The sequence below is a fragment of the Emys orbicularis genome, chromosome 4, assembly GCF_028017835.1.
Source record: "Emys orbicularis isolate rEmyOrb1 chromosome 4, rEmyOrb1.hap1, whole genome shotgun sequence".
NCBI lineage: Eukaryota > Metazoa > Chordata > Testudines > Emydidae > Emys > Emys orbicularis.
The window spans coordinates 85,937,773-85,958,628 of NC_088686.1; the positions used below are offsets into that span (position 1 = coordinate 85,937,773).

Consider the following 20,856-nt stretch of genomic DNA (forward strand, 5'->3'; position numbering starts at 1 on the left):
GGCCAATGCACAGGCAAACTGAGGGGCTCCAGGACTCCCCCTTTAACCAGCTTCCTCCTGTGTAACAAATCCAGGGTGGGTGGGGGCAGAGAGGATCTTTTCCCCTGTCCCTCCCTTTCTAGCCCTACTTCACCATCTTCCCCTCTTTTTTCCTTTTCTTCTATTACACACATATGCTGTCAATGTAAGGGAAAGGATGTGTAGACTAGGGAAAGGAAGAGCCGGGTGAAAGTATGAAAGGGAGGCGATGAAGAATGAAGAGCATGTGCAGATGAAGGGGTAGAATGAATGAATTTTCTACATTAAGAAAATTTACACAAGTGTAACACCAGTGCAAATAAGCACCTCAAAGAGATTTTATTCTTCTTTAAATCTTCCCCAGATGCAGCATGACTCCCCCCAGCCCCAGAACAGCCACCATCCTATCTTCCCTGCTCTTGCACTTGAAGCAAGAGGCAGCAGCACACTCAAACTCCAACCAAGTAGAACAAACAGAAAGGCATAACAGCTTCACAACATGTTTTTGCTTTCCCTGTTGACTGCACTGACTGAACTGGTAATTATCACCTCCTCACTGACTCACTCACCAGTTCACTTAACTGCTTCTTTGATCTGCCTTGTCTAGGTCTGGTGTAATTGTTCACCTTAAGTACGGAGCCACTCACTACACTGCTACTAATTTCTCTCATTTAATTACTTACATACTCAAGTAACACTCCCTTGAGCATTTGATTATTTATACAATTTTGTATTAGTGATTAGGAACAGAGACAGTAGGAATCAGTAGATTCCTTGTAATCACACTGCACTGTTGATTACTGGTACCACTTTACACTTTTTGCACTCATCTCTAACATTACCATTTCTCTGCATCGCATTTACCTCCCTTTTTCTCTCCCTTCCCCTACTTCATCTCCCCTTCTATTCTACCCTCTCCCTATGTTACTCCCATCAGTTTTTCACTCTTCTGTTCTTCCTGTCCCATTCCACCACCTCCTCACTCCTACACACACAAATCATACCTCTGCTTCCTCTTTTGCCTTTTTCTGTTTGTATCTGGTAACATCCACCCCAACTCTGACTCCCACTCCTCCCACAACCTTCCCTATCATCACCACCTCCCCTAGTTCCTCCCCAGCAACCTCCCCTCCACCCTTTTTCTCCAGTCCGAATGGAATACCCAAACCCCATTTTAAAAAAAATGTCACTGCCATTCACAACCATCTCCCTTTCTCCTGTCTCTCACATCCCTAATTTCCTCTTCCAACACTGACAAATGCCAGCTTACCTGTCCCTGTTCCCTTAAATTCATTCAAACTCTTGCTGAAAAAAGTGTCTTCCGGGTTTGTTGCGTCAACCACATTACCATTTTGTTTGTATCATTTCACTGGCTTCCCTTTCCCACAGCATCAGGTACAAACTACTTGTTTTCATTTTTAATGCCCATTGTGGCCTGAGATCAGACTGATCTCTATTTTCTCTCCATCAGTGATGCCAGCCTTGATTGCCTGTGTCAAATTTTCCAGCATACATGTTTGTTTTCTCCTGTGCCATTTCTTTTTCATGGGAACAGCACCCTTCAAAATGCCACATAGCCACACCACACTATTCTCCTTAAAACTCACCTATGCCATGACTACTACAAAACACTTGACAATGGTTAGACAGCTGGTATGCTGCGACTGCTGCTTATTTCTCTAGCCACAACTGTCAGCATTGTTACCCTGTGCTCCCACTGTCTATTTGTTATAACCACCTGTTGTCCATTGTCTTCTACTTTGTGTGTACAGTACCTAGTCAATTATGCCCTTTATGTGTTACTGTAATACAAGTAAATAAGTATGAAAACCCCTAATGTAGATATGTTGAATAAGCACAAAGCAGGGCTTTTTACACTAATGCAGCTTACATTGGTATGTTACTATATTAAGTTGCACTGGTTTTGCTTTAGTACGGCACATCTACATTAGGAGGTTGTACTGACGTAACTACATCAGTGTGGTTACACTAGTGTACATTTTCTTAAAGCAGACATGGCATAGTCAGAGAACCTAACTTCTGAAAACTTTTGCTCGGACAGTTATTAGTTCCACACTTTGGCCGGGGGGAGGAGGGGGTGGGAAGAGGAGAAGAGGGAGGAAAAACATTAGTTGGCACACTTCATTACCTTTTCATCAAGGGCTTTGTGATGTTCAAATAGTGATTTTAGTGCTTTGAGAACTTCAACTTCACTAGACACTCCTGCTGGAGACTGAGCCTGTCTCTTTACAACAGTCATTCTAAGGGATCGCTCATGTCTGGAGACTAGACATTCCAAATGTTCTAATAGCAGCTGAAATAGAAACAAAAAAGTAAATAAGGAAAAATGTTTATACCTGTTTTGAACATCAGACTAGAATGACTTTACTTTCTAAAATATTAGGTTTGAGTTTAGAACTTTGAACCCAGGAGTCAAAAGTTCAATGTTAAATATATTCATTTGTTTGCCTTTAACATTTCAGTGATATCTTTGTATAAAGTTAACAAAATGGAAGAGGTGCAACATGGACCACTGTTCACCCTTTTACCCAGCATTCTTCCCCAGACTTAGCCTCTAGGTAAGATGCCAGGTTTGAGAGAGCTTCATTTTAATCTTTGTTTAGATAAGACTTCTCAGATCCTTGTCCATTTCAAGTCTGGGAACTGCTTTCTAATCACCAGGACTGGGTTGTACACAGGAAATGTATGAAGAAATTGTTGGGGAACAACTGCTCAAACCATGGTTGTGCAAGCTGTCTGTATGGATCTCCATGACCTGCATTTCTACTCCATTACTTCAGAATCTTACGCTAATTCAGAATCCCTTATCATGAAGGAACCCTCTGGCAGTCGGAACTGCAGTCCTTTATCTGCTGTTGGGTGGAATAGACACAGGGTGCAGTCACAGCCCTAAAGACACTGCTATACTGACACTTCCTTATATGAGGCACAATTGTACCAGCAGCGAGAACCCATATGGACAATACTCAAAGAAGAACTTACAAATTTTTATCTTTGAGTTTCAACTTGGTGTATAAGAGCATGATAATATTGAGATTCCCTTCAGACTGTGTAAGTTCAATTCTCCAATTAATTATATTTTCCTTAATGATGGTTTAATGGGGTTTACAGGCCCTTTAAGTAAAAGAGCAGGACGGAGTCAAGTGTCTCCCCATTCCAAGAGTCTCAACAGAACAAAGATCCGGGGGAGAAGTGGGGCAGATATGGGGAGGGAGGAAATGGTCTCAGGGGAAGACAGTCTTGGAGAGACTGTTTAAAGGCCTGAAGCCAAGACTTTTGGAGTGTAGATTTTTGTAGCTCCCTGTCTCCTAATCACTCAATCAATCTTCCAACCAAACAAGACAAAACCCAGGTAGGTAGGGGACAGCACAGAAAGCTCCCTGTTCTCACTGTGAGAGGAGATGTTATTATCCGGGAAGGACTGTTTGCTTGCTGACCTCTCCTCCCAACCCAGGGGAGCAAGTACTGAGTTGGTGAGACCTAGAAGGCTAGAAGACAGCACCCCAGCAGAGACACTTGTTTTGTATTTGAGGCAATTTCATTTTAAAACAAAGAATACTGCAGCCACCCCGGGTGGAGCTAGACAGAAAAATTTAAAGGGCCTGCCAAGAAAGAGGGACAGACCGGCTCTGGGTGGTAAGCTAGCCACAGATGGCAATATTCAATAGAGATCAGACAAGTAACTAACCCTTGTATTATTTCTTTCTGCTTTCAGTTCAGCAATTTCTTCTTCCCTTTCAAGGAGCTGTTCCCTGCATACATTAAGCTCTTTAGTAAGTGCTGCAAACTCCTGGAATAAAGCAAACAACAATACATCAGTATCGTAAAAGGTGTGCAACCCAATTATATGAATTATTACCACAATAAGTAGTTCAGTAAAGTTGTAATCAATTATTTTTATTCAACTCATCTAAGCAAAAAGTTTATCCAGGAAGGGGGTGGTGGTGCTAGAAGAGGGGTGATGTTTTCCAGGAAACGGGGCTCAATGACTCGGAGTCAAGAGACATGGATTCTCCTCCTCGTGTGGTCTGAGTCAAGTCACTTCAATTACACTGCTCTACAGCCAAAATGCTTCTGAAATAAATGTAGTCAAACTTTACTAATTCTGGGCCACTGAGAACGAAAATGATGCTTAAAATTGTTGGTTGGCTCTAGTTTTCAAGATATGCTATTGGGTCAGTATATACGACCCTTGACTTGGGAATGGCGGAGGATAAGTGAGTTATAAAGGGAAGGGATCTCAATTTAAACCAGAAATGACTAAAATACATCTTTGACTGCATCTATGAATAAATCTATGACTGGGTTTCAACAGTACTTGCTTTTTAGGCAAAACAATGAATGATACAATCTGAAGCTGGTATTGCATCATACATGATATGAATTGCATCATGTTATTCCTAGAAGTCATGGATGGTGCAATCATAACGAAGCTTACATCACTCTGCTGAACAAATTGCCCTATATCAGCTCTAGAAATCATACAGTGTCATGCTCTCTTATTTGTCAGCGTTTGATTTTGCAAAGGGACACATTTCTGTTTAGCCAAAGTGAGCAGAGATGCCTCGTACTTGTGTGAACAGTGCAGATAACTTCTGCTATGTTTGTGGTGAAGTGACTTTTGCATCACAAAAGCGCAGTATAGCCACTATGGTTAAGAAAGCCTATCACCTTTATTTTGGCTGCAAAATTGGAGATCAGGACAAGAGGTGGGCCCCACACATATGCTGCAACGCTTGTGCAACAAATCTTCGCCAGTGGTTGAACAGGAAAAGGAAATCTATGCCTTTTGCAGTGCCAATGATTTGGAGAGCGCCAACAGATCATACCAGCAATTGTTACTTCTGCATGGTGCCTCCAGTTGGGAAAGGTGTGTCAAAGAAGAAAAAGTGGACTGCGCATTATCCAAACTTTCCATCAGCTATACGCCCAGTACCCCACGGAGAAGGACTGCCGGTTCCTGATGCGCCAGAATCATTCTCACTTGAGTCAGACGAGGAAGAGGAAGAGGATGAAACTTCTGGTCCTGAACCATCAATGTCACAGGACCCACATTTTCTCCCATCCTCCTCCTCTGAACCACACCTCATAACACAAGGTGAACTGAATAACCTTGTCAGGGATTTGGAACAACCCAAGAGTAAGGCAGAGCTGTTGGGCTCCAGACTACAGCAGTGGAATCTCCTGGCAGGTGATGTTAGCGTTTCCATGTTCCGTGACCGTCAAAAGGATCTTGTCCCATTCTTCTTCCTGGAAGGTGATCTTGTAGCCTGCAACAACATCGATGGTGTGATGGCAGCCCTCAACGTAGTTCACGATCCAGATGAGTGGAGACTGTTCATTGATTCATCGAAGACGAGTCTTAAAGCTGTTTTACTGCATAATGGCAATGTTTTGCCATCAATTCCAGTTGGTCATGCAGTCCATATGAAGGAAACCTATGACAACATGAAACAACTTTTGAGGTGCATAAACTATGACCAACATCAGTGGCAGCTTTGTGGCGATTTGAAGGTTGTTGCTCTCCTGCTTGGTCTGCGGACTGGATACACAAAGTACTGCTGTGTTCTCTGCGAATGGGATAGTCGTGCAAGAGATTCCCACTACATCAAGAAAGATTGGCCACTCCGACAATCATTGGAGCCTGGGAGGAAAAGTGTTCAGCATCCACCACTTGTTGAATCAAGGAAGATTTTGTTACCACCCTTACACATCAAGCTGGGTCTGATGAAGAACTTTGTCAAGGCCATTGACAAAACACAAGCAGCTTTCAAGTACCTCCGTGGAAAATTTCCAAGGTTAAGTGAAGCTAAGATAAAGGAAGGTGTCTTTGTTGGTCCTCAGATCCGTGAACTTCTTCGAGATGATGCATTTGACCATGCACTGCGTGGCAAGGAAAAGACGGCATGGAAAGCCTTCCAGTTAGTGGCAATAAATTTTCTCGGAAATAACAAGGCAGACAACTACAGGTTGTTGGTGGAAAACCTCCTCAAGGCATACAAAAGCCTTGGTTGCAACATGTCACTAAAGATACATTTTTTGCACTCTCTAGATTTTTTTCCACCGAACTGCGGAGCCGTGAGCGACGAGCATGGCGAGCGATTTCACCAGGACATTGCAACAATGGAGAAACGCTATCAGGGCAAATGGAGCCCATCAATGCTTGCAGACTATTGCTGGACAGTGACAAGAGATGCTCCATTTAATGAGTACAAGAGACAAGCCAAGAAGCGCCGAGTAGACTCTGAATAGGACTAAACTATGTACAGAATAGTTTTTTGCCTTTTGTTTCATAATAAATTTTATTTATATAACCCTTTTGCGGATTTTTAAAGTGTTACATAAACAGGACAGGTGAAATATTATCATGTAAAGCAACCATAAACACATGAAAAGACCTAGGTTTACAATTTATGATTAAAACTCTACTATCTACACAATATACATAGACATAAAATGTAAAAACTTAAATATCTTAGAAACAGTAGCCAATCAGTTGTTTTAATTGTCATATGTGAATTCAGCACATCAAAATACATAATAAATAGCACATTTTATCTCTGAAGCAGACGACTTCTCAAAAATTGTAGACCAGTGTTATCTATGTTTTTATTTCCTTTTTTTTTAAAATTGTTTCAAGCCTAGCAAAATATACTGTTTACTGAGGATTACACATGCAAGCGTAGACAAGGCCATACTGTAATTTGGAGTGCATTAAATCAGCCCCAGGTGCCCTAATTCCCGAGGTGTTCACACTGGCAAGGCATGTAGAGTGCCCAGACTCTGCAGCTGGAGCGCCCCTGGTAATCCACCTCCACAAGCAGCATAGAGCTTGCTGCACCCTGGCTGGAGTGACGCAGTGCCAGTGTGGACGCCCTGGTCGATTAATGCGCTCTGATCGGCCTCCAGGAAGTGTCCCACAATGCCTGTTCTAGACACTCTGGTCATCACTTTGAACTCTACCGGCCTGCCCTCAGGTGACCAACTGTAAGACCCACCCTTTAAATTCTCTGGGAATTCTGAAAGTCCCCTTCCTGTTTGCTCAGCAAAGCGGGGAGTGCTCGCCGCATTGTTCCAGGTGACCATGCCTCCATGCGCCAGGCGATCCCCAGTATGGACCAATGGCGAGGTGCTGGACCTCATCAGTGTTTGGGGGGAGGAAGCTGTCCAGTCCCAGCTGCGCTCCAGCCGTAGGAATTACGATACCTACGGGCAGATATCAAGGGCCATGATAGAAAGTGGCCATGACCTGGACGCAGTGCAGTGCAAGGTTAAAGTGAAGGAGCTGCGGAATGCCTACTACAAAGCGCAGGAGGCAAACCGCAGCTCCAGTGCTGCCCCCTCGACTTGCTGGTTCTACAAAGAGCTGGATGAGATACTTGGGGGCGACCCCACCTCCACTCCGAAGAGCACCATGGACACTTCAGAGGCCATGGCAGCCCAGAGTGCAACAAGGCAGGAGGAGGAGGAAAGTGGGAGCGAGGGTGCTGAGGAGGAGGGGGCCCAGAGCCAGAGGACGGCCTGACTTCCCTAGATGCATGCAGCCAGAAGCTGTTTTCAAGCCAGGAGGAAGGTAGCCAGTCACAGTGAACGGTGCTTGGGGAAGAACAAACAGCAGATGAGGTGCCCAGTAAGCGGCATTTATTTTGAGAAAGGAGTTGTTGGGTGCGGGCTGTTGGGGCGAGGAGGGCTGCAGAAAAAAGTGTTAGGGCTGCATGCACGCATAGATGAGGAATAGGGCGTTGATGTACTCTCTCACATCACGGTAATCGGCCTCAGTGATCTCATCGAAGGTCTCATGCAGAAGCTAGGCAATCCACTTGCACAGGTTCCTTGGCAGAGCTACTGTGCTCCTTGTCCCAGTAAGACTAACATATCCGCACCACTGTGCTGTGAGGGGCGGGGGAACCATTGTTGCACACAGGCAAGCCACATAAGGGCCAAGGTGGAAGCCACATTGTTGCAGAACACCCTCCCTTGCTTCCCAGGTCACACTCAGCAGCGAGATATCTTCCAGGACGAACCCATCCTGTGGAAAATGTGGGGACAGTGTTGAGTATAGAGGGCCCCCTGCAGCCAAAAATGGCCAAAAGCACACTCCACAGTCATTCTGCATCAACTCTGCCTGTTGTTGAACTGCTCCTTGCTGCTGTCAAGGCTCCCCGTGTATGGTTTCATCAGCCATGGCATTAAAGGTCTCAAAGGATCACAATGGGCATTTCGACTTACCCTACGGTGATCTTCTGGTCCGTGAAGGAAGTCCCGGCTTCCATCTTCCTGAACAGGCCAGTGTTCCGAAAGATGCGTGAGTCATGCACCTTTCCAGACCAGCTTGCGTTAATGTCCATGAAATGCCCACGGTGATCCACACGTGCCTGGAGAACCATAGAGAAATACCCCTTCCGATTTATGTACTCAGAAGCTAGGTGTCAGAATTGGAATATGCGTGCCATCTATCGCCCCTCCGCAGTTAGGGAAATCCATTTGTGCAAAGCCATCCACAATGTCATGCATGTTGCCCAGAGTCACGGTTCTTCTGAGCAGGATGCGATTAATGGCCCTGCACACTTGCATCAACACGATTCCAACGGTAGATTTGCCCAGTCTGAACTGGTTAGCGACCGATCAGTAGCTATCTGGAGTAGCCAGCTTCCAGATTGCAATCGCCACGTGTTTCTCCACCAGTAGGGCAGCTCTCAATCTTGTGTCCTTGCGCCGCAGGATGGGGGCGAGCTCAGCACAGAGTCCCATAAAAGTGGCTTTCCACATCCGAAAGTTCTGCAGCCACTGCTGATCATCCCAGACTTGCATGACGATGTGATCCCACCACTCAGTGCTTGTTTCACGAGCCCAAAAGCGGCGTTCCACGGTGGTGAGCATATCCGTGAACGCCACAAGCAATTTCATGTCGTATGTGTTATGCATGTCGACATCATTGTTGGACTCCTCACTGTCACTTTGTGGCTTAAGGAGTAACTCGACTGCAATTCATGACGTGCTGGCAAGACCCATCAGCATATTCCTCAGCAGTTCAGGACCCATTCCCGCAGCCCGAAAAGGAAGACAGAGCATGCAGTACAAAAACCATTGAAAGATGGTGCCAAATGTGGACGGAAGCACAGGGATTGCTTTCTCCAATTTGTCCACATCTTTCCTGAAATGTGGCGCCCAGAACAATACTCCAGTTGAGGACTAATCAGCGTGGAGTAGAGCGGAAGAATTACTTCTCGTGTCTTGCTTACAATATTCCTCCTAATACATCCCAGAATGATGTTTGCTTTTTTTTTGCAACAGCGTTACACTGTTGACTCATATTTAGCTTGTGATCCACTATGACCCCCTAATCCCTTTCTGCAGTACTCCTTCCTAGGCAGTCATTTCCCATTTTGTATGTGTGCAACTGATTGTTCCTTCCTAAGTGGAGTACTTTGCATTTATCATAGGCGCTGACTTCCCCTCTGCCCTGTGGGTGCTCGATCCCCCCCCCCGCTCACTCCTGGCCCTGCCCCAATTCCACCCCCTTCCCTCAAGTCCCCACCCTGCCACACCTCTGTATCGCCTCCTCCCCCAAGCATGCCGCGTCCCCACTCCTCCCCCTTCCTCCTGGAAAGTCCTAAGCGCCGCCAAACAGTTGTTAGGTGGCAGGCGGAAAGCGCTGGGAGGGGGAAGAGCGGGGACGCAGTGCGCTCAGGGGAGGCGGCGGCAAGGAGGGGGTGGGGGCAGCTTGGCTGCCGGTGGGTGCGGAGCACTCGCTAATTTTTCCCCAGGGGTGCTCCAGCCCCGCAGCAACCACACAGTCAGCGCCTATGGCATTTGTCCTTATTGAATTTCATTCTATTTACTTCAGACCATTTCTCCAGTTTGTCCAGATCATTTTGAATTTTAATCCTATCCTCCAAAACACTTGCAACCCCTCCCAGCTTGATATCGTCCGCAAACTTTATAAGTGTACTCTCTATGCCATTATCTACATCACTGATGAAGATATTGAACAGAACTGGACCCAGAACAGATCCCTGCGGGACCCCACTCGTTATGCCCTTCCAGCACGACTGTGAACCACTGATTACTCTCTGGGAACCATTTTCCAAGCAGTTATACACCTGGTGATTATCCAGTCGGTATGCATGTATCAATTCTGTATCTAAAGTTATGAATATTGACTATGTAACAATTATAACTGAGTGTGTACTTGGGAAACACCCACCAGACAACAGGCCATCAGCCTTGATGGGCCATTAGGAAGAAACAGTAAGACTTGGAAGATACTAATCTCTCTCCTTCCCGAGAGGCGTTGCTGTGACACTACTAGGTCATGTGGTCATGTCACCTGGTACTAAACACCATCTTGGACTTCTAGTAAATTTCCACTAAAAGGAGGGGGAGGTCAAGACTGGGAAACAAAAGATTCCTGCCTTATGTAAATCTTATTTAAGGCTGGAGAGTAAGTTGACCTTGGTTCATTCTTCTCTGAATCTCCATCCAGGATGACTGCTGGAAACACCTAAGGAACAAGGACAAAGGGAAAGGGGGAGGAGTACTAAACCCAGGCTGGAAAAGGGATCTGGTATGTGAATAAGACACCTGAAGATTTAAGCTGCAAGCAGGGTAGCTAACCTTCAAGAAGCTTTGGGGAGGGAGTCCATGAAGACGCCCTGCCATGTCTAGCACTGCTGAGAAATGCAGGTATCCCAATCACAGAACATGCAAAGATCCCCATCTAGATATTCCACAAGTGGGGTAGAGCAGACAGTGTTTTCCCCATTTTCTTGTCTTTTATCTCCTCGCCCTCCTCCCCCTCCCGCCCCATACTGTACTCCACAAAGGTGGGAGAGGAGGGGATGCACCGATAGTGTCTCAGCAGCAGACAGGCCATTAAATCCCGTTGTCGAGAAAGAACTAGAAATCCAGCTACAGAAGGCAAATGTATGGCCAAAGTTGGTTGGTTGTTTTGTTATGCAGCCACAGGTCTGCCAAACCTTCTTATAATCAGAGGCAGAATGAAAAACTGGCAGGTTATTCAGTGTAGCTAGCCACACCCTCTCTTATCAGTGACTGACAAGTCTGGTTCTGCCTGCATAGCTACATGCAAACAGTATATTGGTTTATTGATTTTTGCACCTTGCACATTAAAGAGAATACTAGGATTATAGTCTGAATAAACGTGGGTAACGCAACAAACATACCTATCTGCACTACTAAACTCTAAAACACATGACAAAGTGCTAAACGATAAAATGCAGTTTATGCCAGATTTGCATAAATAGCTGTTCAGGCTATCATTTTACTGTAAACAGCCACATCTCTACATAGCACTATCCAATAGAATTTTCCAATGCTAGTATAAAACAATACTCCCTCCATATGATGATGTTGCTGATTTTATAAGAGAGAAGAAATTAGTACACTGCTACCTCGATATAACGCGACCCGATATAACACGAATTCGGATATAACGCGGTAAAGCAGTGCTCCGGGGGGGAAGGGGGGCGGGAACAGTGAAACATGTTTGCATTCAATTTTTTTCTTAATCTCAAGGTTTTTTTAAAATGTGCACAGTAAAAAGGAAATTTTTTTGAAAAAGCTGAATAGAAGAATTCAGAATGGAATGAGGATATCAAACTAGTTTTTTTCCCTTAAACATTTAAAATAAAAGCCTGTTTTGAGATCTCTCAATACCGAAGATAAATTAGTCAATATTTAAGCATATAGGAATGCAGCAAGTAGGTTGTAGTAAATTACTAGTGTCACAAACTAGTCAAACCCACTAACATGAGCCAAGAGGTTGACACACCCCACTTAAAGCTTCAAACAGAATTCTTAACAACAAAAAGGATTTAAATAGATATTGTGAAAAATTATCTAACCTTTGGGACCAACAGGACTATTACACAATTACAAAAGTTATTTTTCATTCCAATACCTATCTTCATCACTTATCTTTCACAAAAACTTTTGAAGTTTTACTTCTCAGCCCAAAGTTGAATATAACTTGGAACACTTGAATAAAAATCAAGCAAATTGCTGGCTTACGCAACTATTAAGATAACAGCTTACATGTTTTTAAAACTGTCAACCTTTTAAAAAGCAAACCAGTTTTGATTTTTTCAGCTGACATTCAAAATAATTATTTATTTAATCTTCTGGAGGACAGATCTAATAATGTTTAGAAGAAAGATACAAACATTTTAAAAATGCAATCCTTTTAATATATTGCAGTTTTAATTATTCCGAGCCACACATATTCAAAAGCACTATCAGCAAACCTCAAAGTTTACAAACACTGTAAACACCTGTTAATAGGGAAAAATCTGGTTTTGTCCATTTAACTTGTTTTAATATTGACTATTTGGCCCTACCCACACCCTTGGCATCTCTAAGGCCTTGGCGACACTTGCAGCTTTACAGCGCTGTGAGTTAAACCTGCCTTCGTACAGCTGAGTAGGGAAAGCGCTGCAGTCTGTCCACACTGACAGCTGCCCAGCGCACTGTCGTGGCCACATTTGCGGCAATTGCAGCGCCATTGGGAGCGGTGCATTATGGGCAGCTATCACACATAGCACCTCTTCCCATTCTGGCACCGTGGGTTATGGGAAGGGGGCGTAGGTGCGGGGGATTCTGGGTCCTGTCCCAACACCCCGTGATGCCTCGCTTCGCATCCCAGAAATCCCTTTGTTTCCGTCCACCTTTGGCGCCATCTTTCAACGGTTTCTGTGCAGCGCGATCTGTCTGCGGGAAATGGAGCCCGAACTGCTGAGGCGTATGCTGACGAGTCTCGCCAGCACTTCACGTTTGGCTGTCGAACTATTCCTGAAGATCCAAAATGTCCGACGATGCTATCGAGCCGTGTAACGCGTACGACACGAAATTGCTTGTGGCATTCACGGACATACTCAGCACCGTGGAACGCCGCTTTTGGGCTCGGGAAACAAGTACTGAGTGGTGGGATCACATCGTCATGGAAGTCTGGGATGCCGAGCAGTGGCTGCAGAACTTTCGGATGAGAAAAGCCACTTTCATGGGACTGTGTGAGGAGCTCGCCCCCACCCTGTGGCGCAAGGACACGAGATTGAGAGCTGCCCTGCCAGTGGAGAAGCGGGTGGCTATTGCAATCTGGAAGCTGGCAACTCCAGACAGCTACCGGTCGGTCGCAAACCAGTTTGGAGTGGGAAAGTCGACCGTTGGAATCGTGTTGATGCAAGTTTGCAAGGCCATTAATCGCATCCTACTCAGAAGAACCGTGACTCTGGGTAACGTGCAGGACATAGTGGATGGCTTTGCACAAATGGTGTCAAGTATCAGAGGGGTAGCCGTGTTAGTCTGAATCTGTAAAAAGCAACAGAGGGTCCTGTGGCACCTCCAAGACCAACAGAAGCACTGGGTGCACAAGCCCCCATGGGAAAGAACCTCACTTCTTCAGATGCAAGTCTGCATCTGAAGAAGTGAGGTTCCCACCCACGAAAGCCCATGCTCCCAATACCTCTGTTAGTCTTAAAGGTGCCACAGGACCCTCTGTTGCACAAATGGGTTTCCCTAACTGTGGAGGGGCGATAGATGGGACGCACATTCCTATTCTGGCACCACCCCGCCTAGCATCCGAGTACGTTAATCGGAAGCGGTATTTCTCTATGGTTCTCCAGGCGCTTGTGGATCACCGTGGTCGTTTCACTGACATTAACACAGGCTGGCCAGGAAAGGTGCATGACGCAAGCATCTTTCGGAACACTTGGCTGTTCAGGAAGCTGCAGGCCGGGACTTTTTTCCCAGAGCAGAAGATCACAGTAGGGGAAGTTGAAATGCCCATTATGATCCTTGGAGATCCCGCTTACCCGTTAATGCCGTGGCTCATGAAACCCTACACAGGGAGCCTTGACAGCAGCAAGGAACGGTTCAACTACAGGCTGAGCCGGTGCCGAATGACTGTGGAGTGTGCCTTTGGCCGTTTAAAGGGCCGCTGGCGATCTCTATATGGGAAGCTGGACTTGGCCGAACACAGCATCCCCGCGGTTATATCCGCGTGCTGTACCCTCCATGATATTTGTGAAGGGAAGGGTGAAAGCTTCACTCAGGCATGGACCTCCGCGGTTGAACACCTGGAGGCTGAATTTGCACAGCCAGAGAGCAGGGCTATTACAGGGGCCCAACGCGGGGCTGCAAGGATTAGGGATGCCTTGAGGGAGCAATTTGAGGCTGAAAACCAGCAGTGATATCTGGTGCCCTGCATGGGAGTGAAGTGCAGTAGTTCCAATCTTTAGGAATCAGTGTTTGCTAAGCAGACTTGCAATGCCTATTTCCTGGGCTAAGGAATCTTTTACTTTATGCAATAATAAAGAATGTTTTCAAAGCCAAAAAATCCATTTATTGAAAAGAAAATCCATTTACTGAAAGGAAACAACTGCTTGGGAATCAGAAAGGGCAAGGGGGTGGAGTGGGGAACGGTACAATCACAGATTCGCGTATGTCCTGTCTGGTGTGCTGTGCAGTGAGTGCTGCACTTCAGGATAGCTATACTGCATGGTGATGGGGGTTGAGTGCAGAGGGTAAGAGTCATGGTTTTCAGGGCTGGCTGGTGAAGATACTGGTGTTGGAGGCAGCTGGTGGCGTGAAGAACCCGGAAGTTGGGGAAAGTGGGTTGGAGGTAACAGTGGGGCACAAGGGAAAGAGTTTTGCGACAAGGCCTTGGGGGGGGGGGCGGGGGGGGGCGCGTTTGCGGTACTGCTCCTTCTGCATGGCTACGAGCTCCTGGATAGCATCTGCTTGGCGCTCCAGGATGCTCATGAGCCGATCCGTGCTTTGCTGCCGGTGCTCCGTGCTTTGCCGCCGGTGCATTGCGTTTTCCTGGTGGATCCTGCTTTCTCTCTCCCTCCAGTTCTGTGCTTTTTCATTCTCTTTAATAGATTGCCGCATCACTTCTTGCAGCATGTCTTCTTTGGTTTTTCGCGGTCTCTTCCTGAGTCTTTGCAGTCTCTGAGCAGGTGATCAGAAGGATGGCTGAGGTCTCAAGGTTGTTGCAGCTGTATAGGCAAAATGCAACATTTAACAGAGGCAGCATTGTTTATACCAGACAGAGTAATGATTTCCCCCGCACTTAAGGAGGGCACACACAGGGTCTACACAACAGCATAATTTTCCCGTCCCAAACAGAGCACACATAACCCACGGGAGCCTCAAAATGGTGAGTAAGGGGGACTGATTGTTTCAGGGCTATACTGTCCTCTGGGTTTCTGTGCCTTGGGGAGAGCCAACAGCTGCAGGGGAGCACCTACACTGAACACTGTCCCAACATTTTCCACAGGAGTTCGTCCTAGACGATATCTCGTTGCTGAGGGTGACCTAGGAAGCAAGGGAGGGTCTTCTACTGCAATGCGGCTTCCGCCCTGGCCCATATGCAGCTTGCCTGTGTGCAGCAAAATGGTCCCTCCTGCCCCTCGCGGCACAGTGGCGCGCATACCTTAGCCTGGCTGGGACAAGGACCACATTGGCTCTCCTGATAAACCTGTGCAAGCGCATTGCACACGTTCTGGATGAGACATTCGAAGAGATTACCGAGGCCGATTGCCGCGATGTGATAAAGCACATCAATGCACTATTCCGCATCTAGGCATGCATGCAGCCCTAACCCTCCTCTCCCAAAGAGCCCGCACCGAAAAAATTCCTTCCCAAAAAAAACCCCAACTTCCTGAAAAAAAAAGCCACTTACCGGGAACCTGCGCTTCTGTTTGTCCTCCACCAAGTACCGGCTGCTGCGACTGGCTACCTTCCTCCTGGCTTGAGAAGATCTCCTGGCTGCATGCCTCCAGGGATTCCGGGTGTCTCCATCCGCCCCTCCACCCTCACTCCCGTTTTCCTCCTCCTCCTCCTCCCACCCCGGCTCTGAAGTGTCCATGGTAGTGCTCGGCGTGGAGGTGGGGTTAACCCCAAGTATCGCATCCAGCTCTTTGTAGAATCGGCAGGTTGAGGGGGGAGCACCCGAGCGGCTGTTTGTGTCGCGGGCTTTGTGGTAGGCACTCCGCAGCTCCTTCACTTTAATCCTGCACTGCAGGGCGTCCCGGTTATGGCCCCTTTCCATCATGTCCTTTGATACCTTCCCGAAGGTATCGTAATTCCTACGGCTGGAGTGCAGCTGGGACTGGACAGCTTCCTCCCCCCAAACACTGATGAGGTCCAGCAACTCGCCATTGCTCCATGCTGGGGCTCGCTTGGCGCGTGGAGGCATGGTCACCTGGAAAGATTCGCTAATAGCACTCCACGCCACGCCTGGCTAAGCAAACAGGAAGGGGATTTTTAAAATTCCCGGGGAATGTCAAGGGCGGGTCACATGGTTGGTTACCTGAGGCCAGGACAGTAGAGTTTGAACTGATGACCAGAGTGGCTAGAACAGGCATTGTGGGATACTGCCGAATACTTCTGGAGGCCAGTCACAGCGCATTGGGCGGCCACACTGGCACCGCAACACTGCAGCGGCGGCACAATACACGGTATTCCTCTCGGGGAGGTGGAGTACATGCAGCGCTGCAGCCATGGAGATACAGCGCTGTAAGTGCCTTGCCAGTGTGGACGGGGAGTGAGTTACAGCGCTGGGGGAGGCTTTATTGCGCTGTAACTCGCAAGTGTAGCCAAGGCCTAATGGTCATGAGGGGAAAAAAACAAGCTTAAGAGTAAAGAAAATCTTTGGGTAAGCACCAGTGAAGTATTCTGGACGTTTTATTCTCAGGGAAAGAAATAAAAACAAATCTCGAAGGTACACAAGTCTTACCTGAAAGCATAAAGACTTAGTACTTCAGCGCACTGATACCCAATTGTAGTTTTTATATTTTGTTCCAAGAGGACTCAAATTTTTGGAGAGGGACTATAATAGGCTAACATAAACCTGAGTAAAACATTAAAATATGGTTGTGGCATTAACTCTTACTTCTGAATTGTTAACTTTAGTGAGGTTTTTATGCTATGAAACATATTTGAGCAGGTATTTGTTTAAGAACAGAATGTGCAAATGGAAATATTTAGTATAATAAAACCTGTAATGCAATTAAACTGTAGTCCCTTAATTTTTCCAACTGCCAGTCATTTTCCTTATGTTTGGAAAGTTATGACAGCACCTCAAAAGGGGACATTCTATGTTTTCTATGGCTTCTAAAACACAATTCTAGCATTACTCAACGTGAATGGCATTAATAGATATCCTCTAATTAAAGCATATGAGAAAATGTTTGGTTGTAACAATCAGTAACTAACTTTCTGTTGACTTAAACTCCACATTCAATATAACTTACAGAAAAAGAGTTACAGTACTGAATAAAGGCAGGGAAATTAGGGGACTGCAGTGGGGGGAGGGAAGAAGTGGAGATGGGTGGAAATAATGATAATTACCTAGCTTTTATATAGCACTTTTCATCGGTAGATCACAAAGTGCTTTACAAAGGAGAACAGTATCTTTACCCCCATTTTACAGATGGTGAAACTGAAGTACAGGGGTGTGAAAGTGAGGGCATCCAGCCAGCAGCAGCACTGGAAATAGAACCCACGTCTCTGAATCCTAGTCCAATGTTTTTTGTGAGGAAGAGGGAGAAGTGGAAGACCTTTCAGACTCGCATTGTCCCCTCCCTGGCTGGGCTGTGGGGGATAGAGAACATGCCTCTCCTTCACACCATCTCTCAGTACAATGGCTGGGAAATGAAAGCGAATGCACCTCACACAAGCATAGAATGGGGCAACTGCGAACTACAGCCTTTGAGAAAGGTGGGGACCAGGCCACATATGAGCCAAAATCTGGAAGGTCCTGCCCTGTTGGGGGCATCTGAGCCACTCTTCCTAACCCCCACATGGGAGGGGATGACAACGTCCACTGAGATGAATGGAACAGTTCACACCTCTCGGTGCTATTATTTCAAGCCCTGTTCATCTACATAAGTGTTCTCATCCAGCTCTCTCAAAGCCTCCCAGGCTGATGGACGTACAGAGTATCTTCACCATACGCCAGGCCCAGATATAGGGCAGGGATTCTGAAGATATATCTACACTACGGAGACCACTAGCATGGCTGGGAGGCCATAGCTATGACCGCATAATCCTGTAGAGCGTAGACCCCAGCCTACACCAATGAAAGGGATTTTTCCATTAGCGTACAACCACCACCTCACCAAGCGATGACAGCTACGTCGAAGGCAGTAGCTGCCTTCCATTGACATAGCTACATCTGCACTGGGAGTTAAGTCGGCATGGCTAGGACATTCAGGGTGTGTATTTTTCACACTCCTGACTGACTGACATAGCTATGTTGACCTAACCCTTAAGTGTAGAGCAGGCCTGCATTAGCACTCTCCTGTCTCCACCTAGTACATGCACTTCTCACAACCTCACCACCCCATGGCCCTTCCAGACTTACCAGGGCACAAAGTGGCAAAGAGGAGGGTGGAGTTGATATATGCACGTGAGGGGCTTGAAGCAGTGAGGAAATGGGGAAGCTCAGCACTGTAGCAGTGGTAAGAGCAATGGACATGATGGAGGTTATGCTGTACGAATTGGAGCACTGAAGCAGGGTCAGGGCAGTAAGGGGAAATGTAGGGTGTGGTGAAGAAGAGCAGGAATGAGTGGAATGGAAAAGAGACCAGAGCTATGCAGCAGGGGATATTGGGATAGCTTCACCTGTCTCCTCAAGCACCCAACATGCATGTCCCCCTCATGTCTGTCTCCACTTCAGAAGATTTCCACTGACTGTATATTAGTCCCTGCACACTCTCCCCAGTTTCTCAACCTGCAGATCCTATGCTGGTGCCTACCTCTCCATAGTGGGGAAGGCTGAATCAAGAGCAAGAACCAGACTGTGCTGGATAGGCAGAGAGATGGGACACAAGGAGATCATGCAGGCACAGCAAATGGACTAATATGGGGCCAGTGCAGTCTGTGGCTGGGTAATCACTGCCAAGAAGCCAGAAGCAACAGAGAGGGAGATCTGAGTTGTGGTACACTGGGTGCTGACAATTTTTTTTTTTTTTTTAAAACAAGGAAATTAAATTACCGAAAACTTTACCACAAAATTAAGGTTGCCCAGTGTTGCCTTGAGACTTTTGAGAATGTAGTATGTGGCTGCACTGAAACCTCTGAAAACCAAGATATGAAGAAAAAGGTACATGACACCCCCGCAATGTAACTTTAACGCTTCCCTCTTTGAGCTATGAATATTAGGCTATGTCTACTCTACCACTTATGTCGGTATAACTTATCACTCAAGGGTGTGAAATAACACCCCAGAGTGACATAAGCTACACAGGCATAAGCGCTGGTGTGGACAGTGCTATGTCGGCAGGAGATCTTCGCCCACCAACATAGCTACCTCCGCATGTTGGGGATGGATTAATTACATCGGCGGGAGAGCTCTCTCCCGCTGGCATAGAGCGGCTACACTAGAGATCTTACAGTAGTGCAGCTGCATCAGTACAGCTGCACCACTGTAAGCTCTCTAGGGGAGACATAGCCGTAGCACTTTATCCTTAAAGATGCTACAGATCACTTCGGGAAAAGAGCACTTGAGATCTGTAGAAAGAAGTTTAACATCTTCTCTTTGTTAAGGCAAAACTTTAGGCCAGGAGTGGCAAACAGGATCTACCTACACCACACCTATACTTAAACATTGTGTCTACACCATACAACCCCACCCACAGCCTTGCAAAATGTTATCTCCCCTTCACTTGTGCCCTGAGGATTCCTTCTGAGATACTGCCTTCACTTACCATTCACAAAGCCCTGGAGACCACTGCCATGTTTGCCACAAGGCTGCTGACATTCCTTATGGCAAGAAGATACCCTTGTGCTCCTCTACTGACACAACCTTCAAAATTTATCATTGAAATAAGGCATACTTAATCTCAAGGTACACATGCACCTCTCTTCATATCAGTCACAGCTCTCCCAGGCTGATCCAACTAATCCCTGCATCACTTTTCAGCTATACCGAACAAAGTGAAGACAGCTGGTGTGCATGCAGGTAATTGCAGGAATTCAAATCTGTGGGTCCCAACAAAATCAATGGCATATTCTCCTAGTCCTTCCTCATGCCTACTTATTGTTGATTCATAGATTTTAGAGACTATAAGGGACCATTAGATCATCTAATCTGACCTCCTATATAACAGGCCTGATAAATTCATCCATTTACTACTGTACTGAGCCTAGTACCTTGTGTTTGAGTAAAGTCTCTCAAAGGCATCCAGTCATGACTTGAAGAGATGGAGACTCCACCATTTTCCTTGCTAGCTTCATACTAGCCCTACTATACAATTCACAGTAGCTATTGCCGGTTTTAAGGGGGGCAGCGCTGCAGTTGTACTGTGGGAGCAGCATTTGCCTTAATTTTTTATTTCCTGGTTTTCAAAGATTTAAGTTTTTACATTACCTTAATGCTTCATTTTCTGGTTTTCAGAGGTTTATGTTTAGCCACTCTCTACATTCAAGACAGACAAGAGAGGCATCATTGGGCAAACTTAACTCTGCATTAATGAAGTTTTTAGGTATTTAATAAAGACACATAAGATGCAGTTTGAGCATTTCATAAAGATATACAAGAAGGAAAAACTTGAATTTCTAGAAAAACAATTTAACTACAATATTTTGAGTATAGGTCTAAAGAAATTATAGAACAAATACAATCACTTCACTACAATCCTCCTCTCTCCCCACACTTTAAAAAGTGGAATTAGGAGGGAGGTGGGGGTAATTTCTAGACATTACTCAACTCTATTGCTTCTAATGTGCAGTAAAAATCAACGGAGAGGAATTAGTCCCCTCCTCATATGACTAGGAAAGCCCACAGAATATGCT

At 46.1% G+C, this 20,856-nt stretch overlaps 1 protein-coding gene across 1 annotated transcript in view; it reads right to left on the reverse strand.

Annotated features, from left to right (window-relative positions):
• The window catches only part of PPFIA1 (PTPRF interacting protein alpha 1), an 88,573-nt gene that overhangs the window by 51,643 nt on the left and 16,074 nt on the right, over positions 1 to 20,856 (reverse strand). Inside the window, exons 3-4 of the mRNA XM_065404451.1 lie at positions 3,728 to 3,829; positions 2,168 to 2,332 (exon numbers count right to left, since the gene is read on the reverse strand). Of these exons, the coding sequence (XP_065260523.1) occupies positions 2,168 to 2,332; positions 3,728 to 3,829 (267 nt within the window). The remainder of the gene's footprint in view (positions 1 to 2,167; positions 2,333 to 3,727; positions 3,830 to 20,856) is intronic.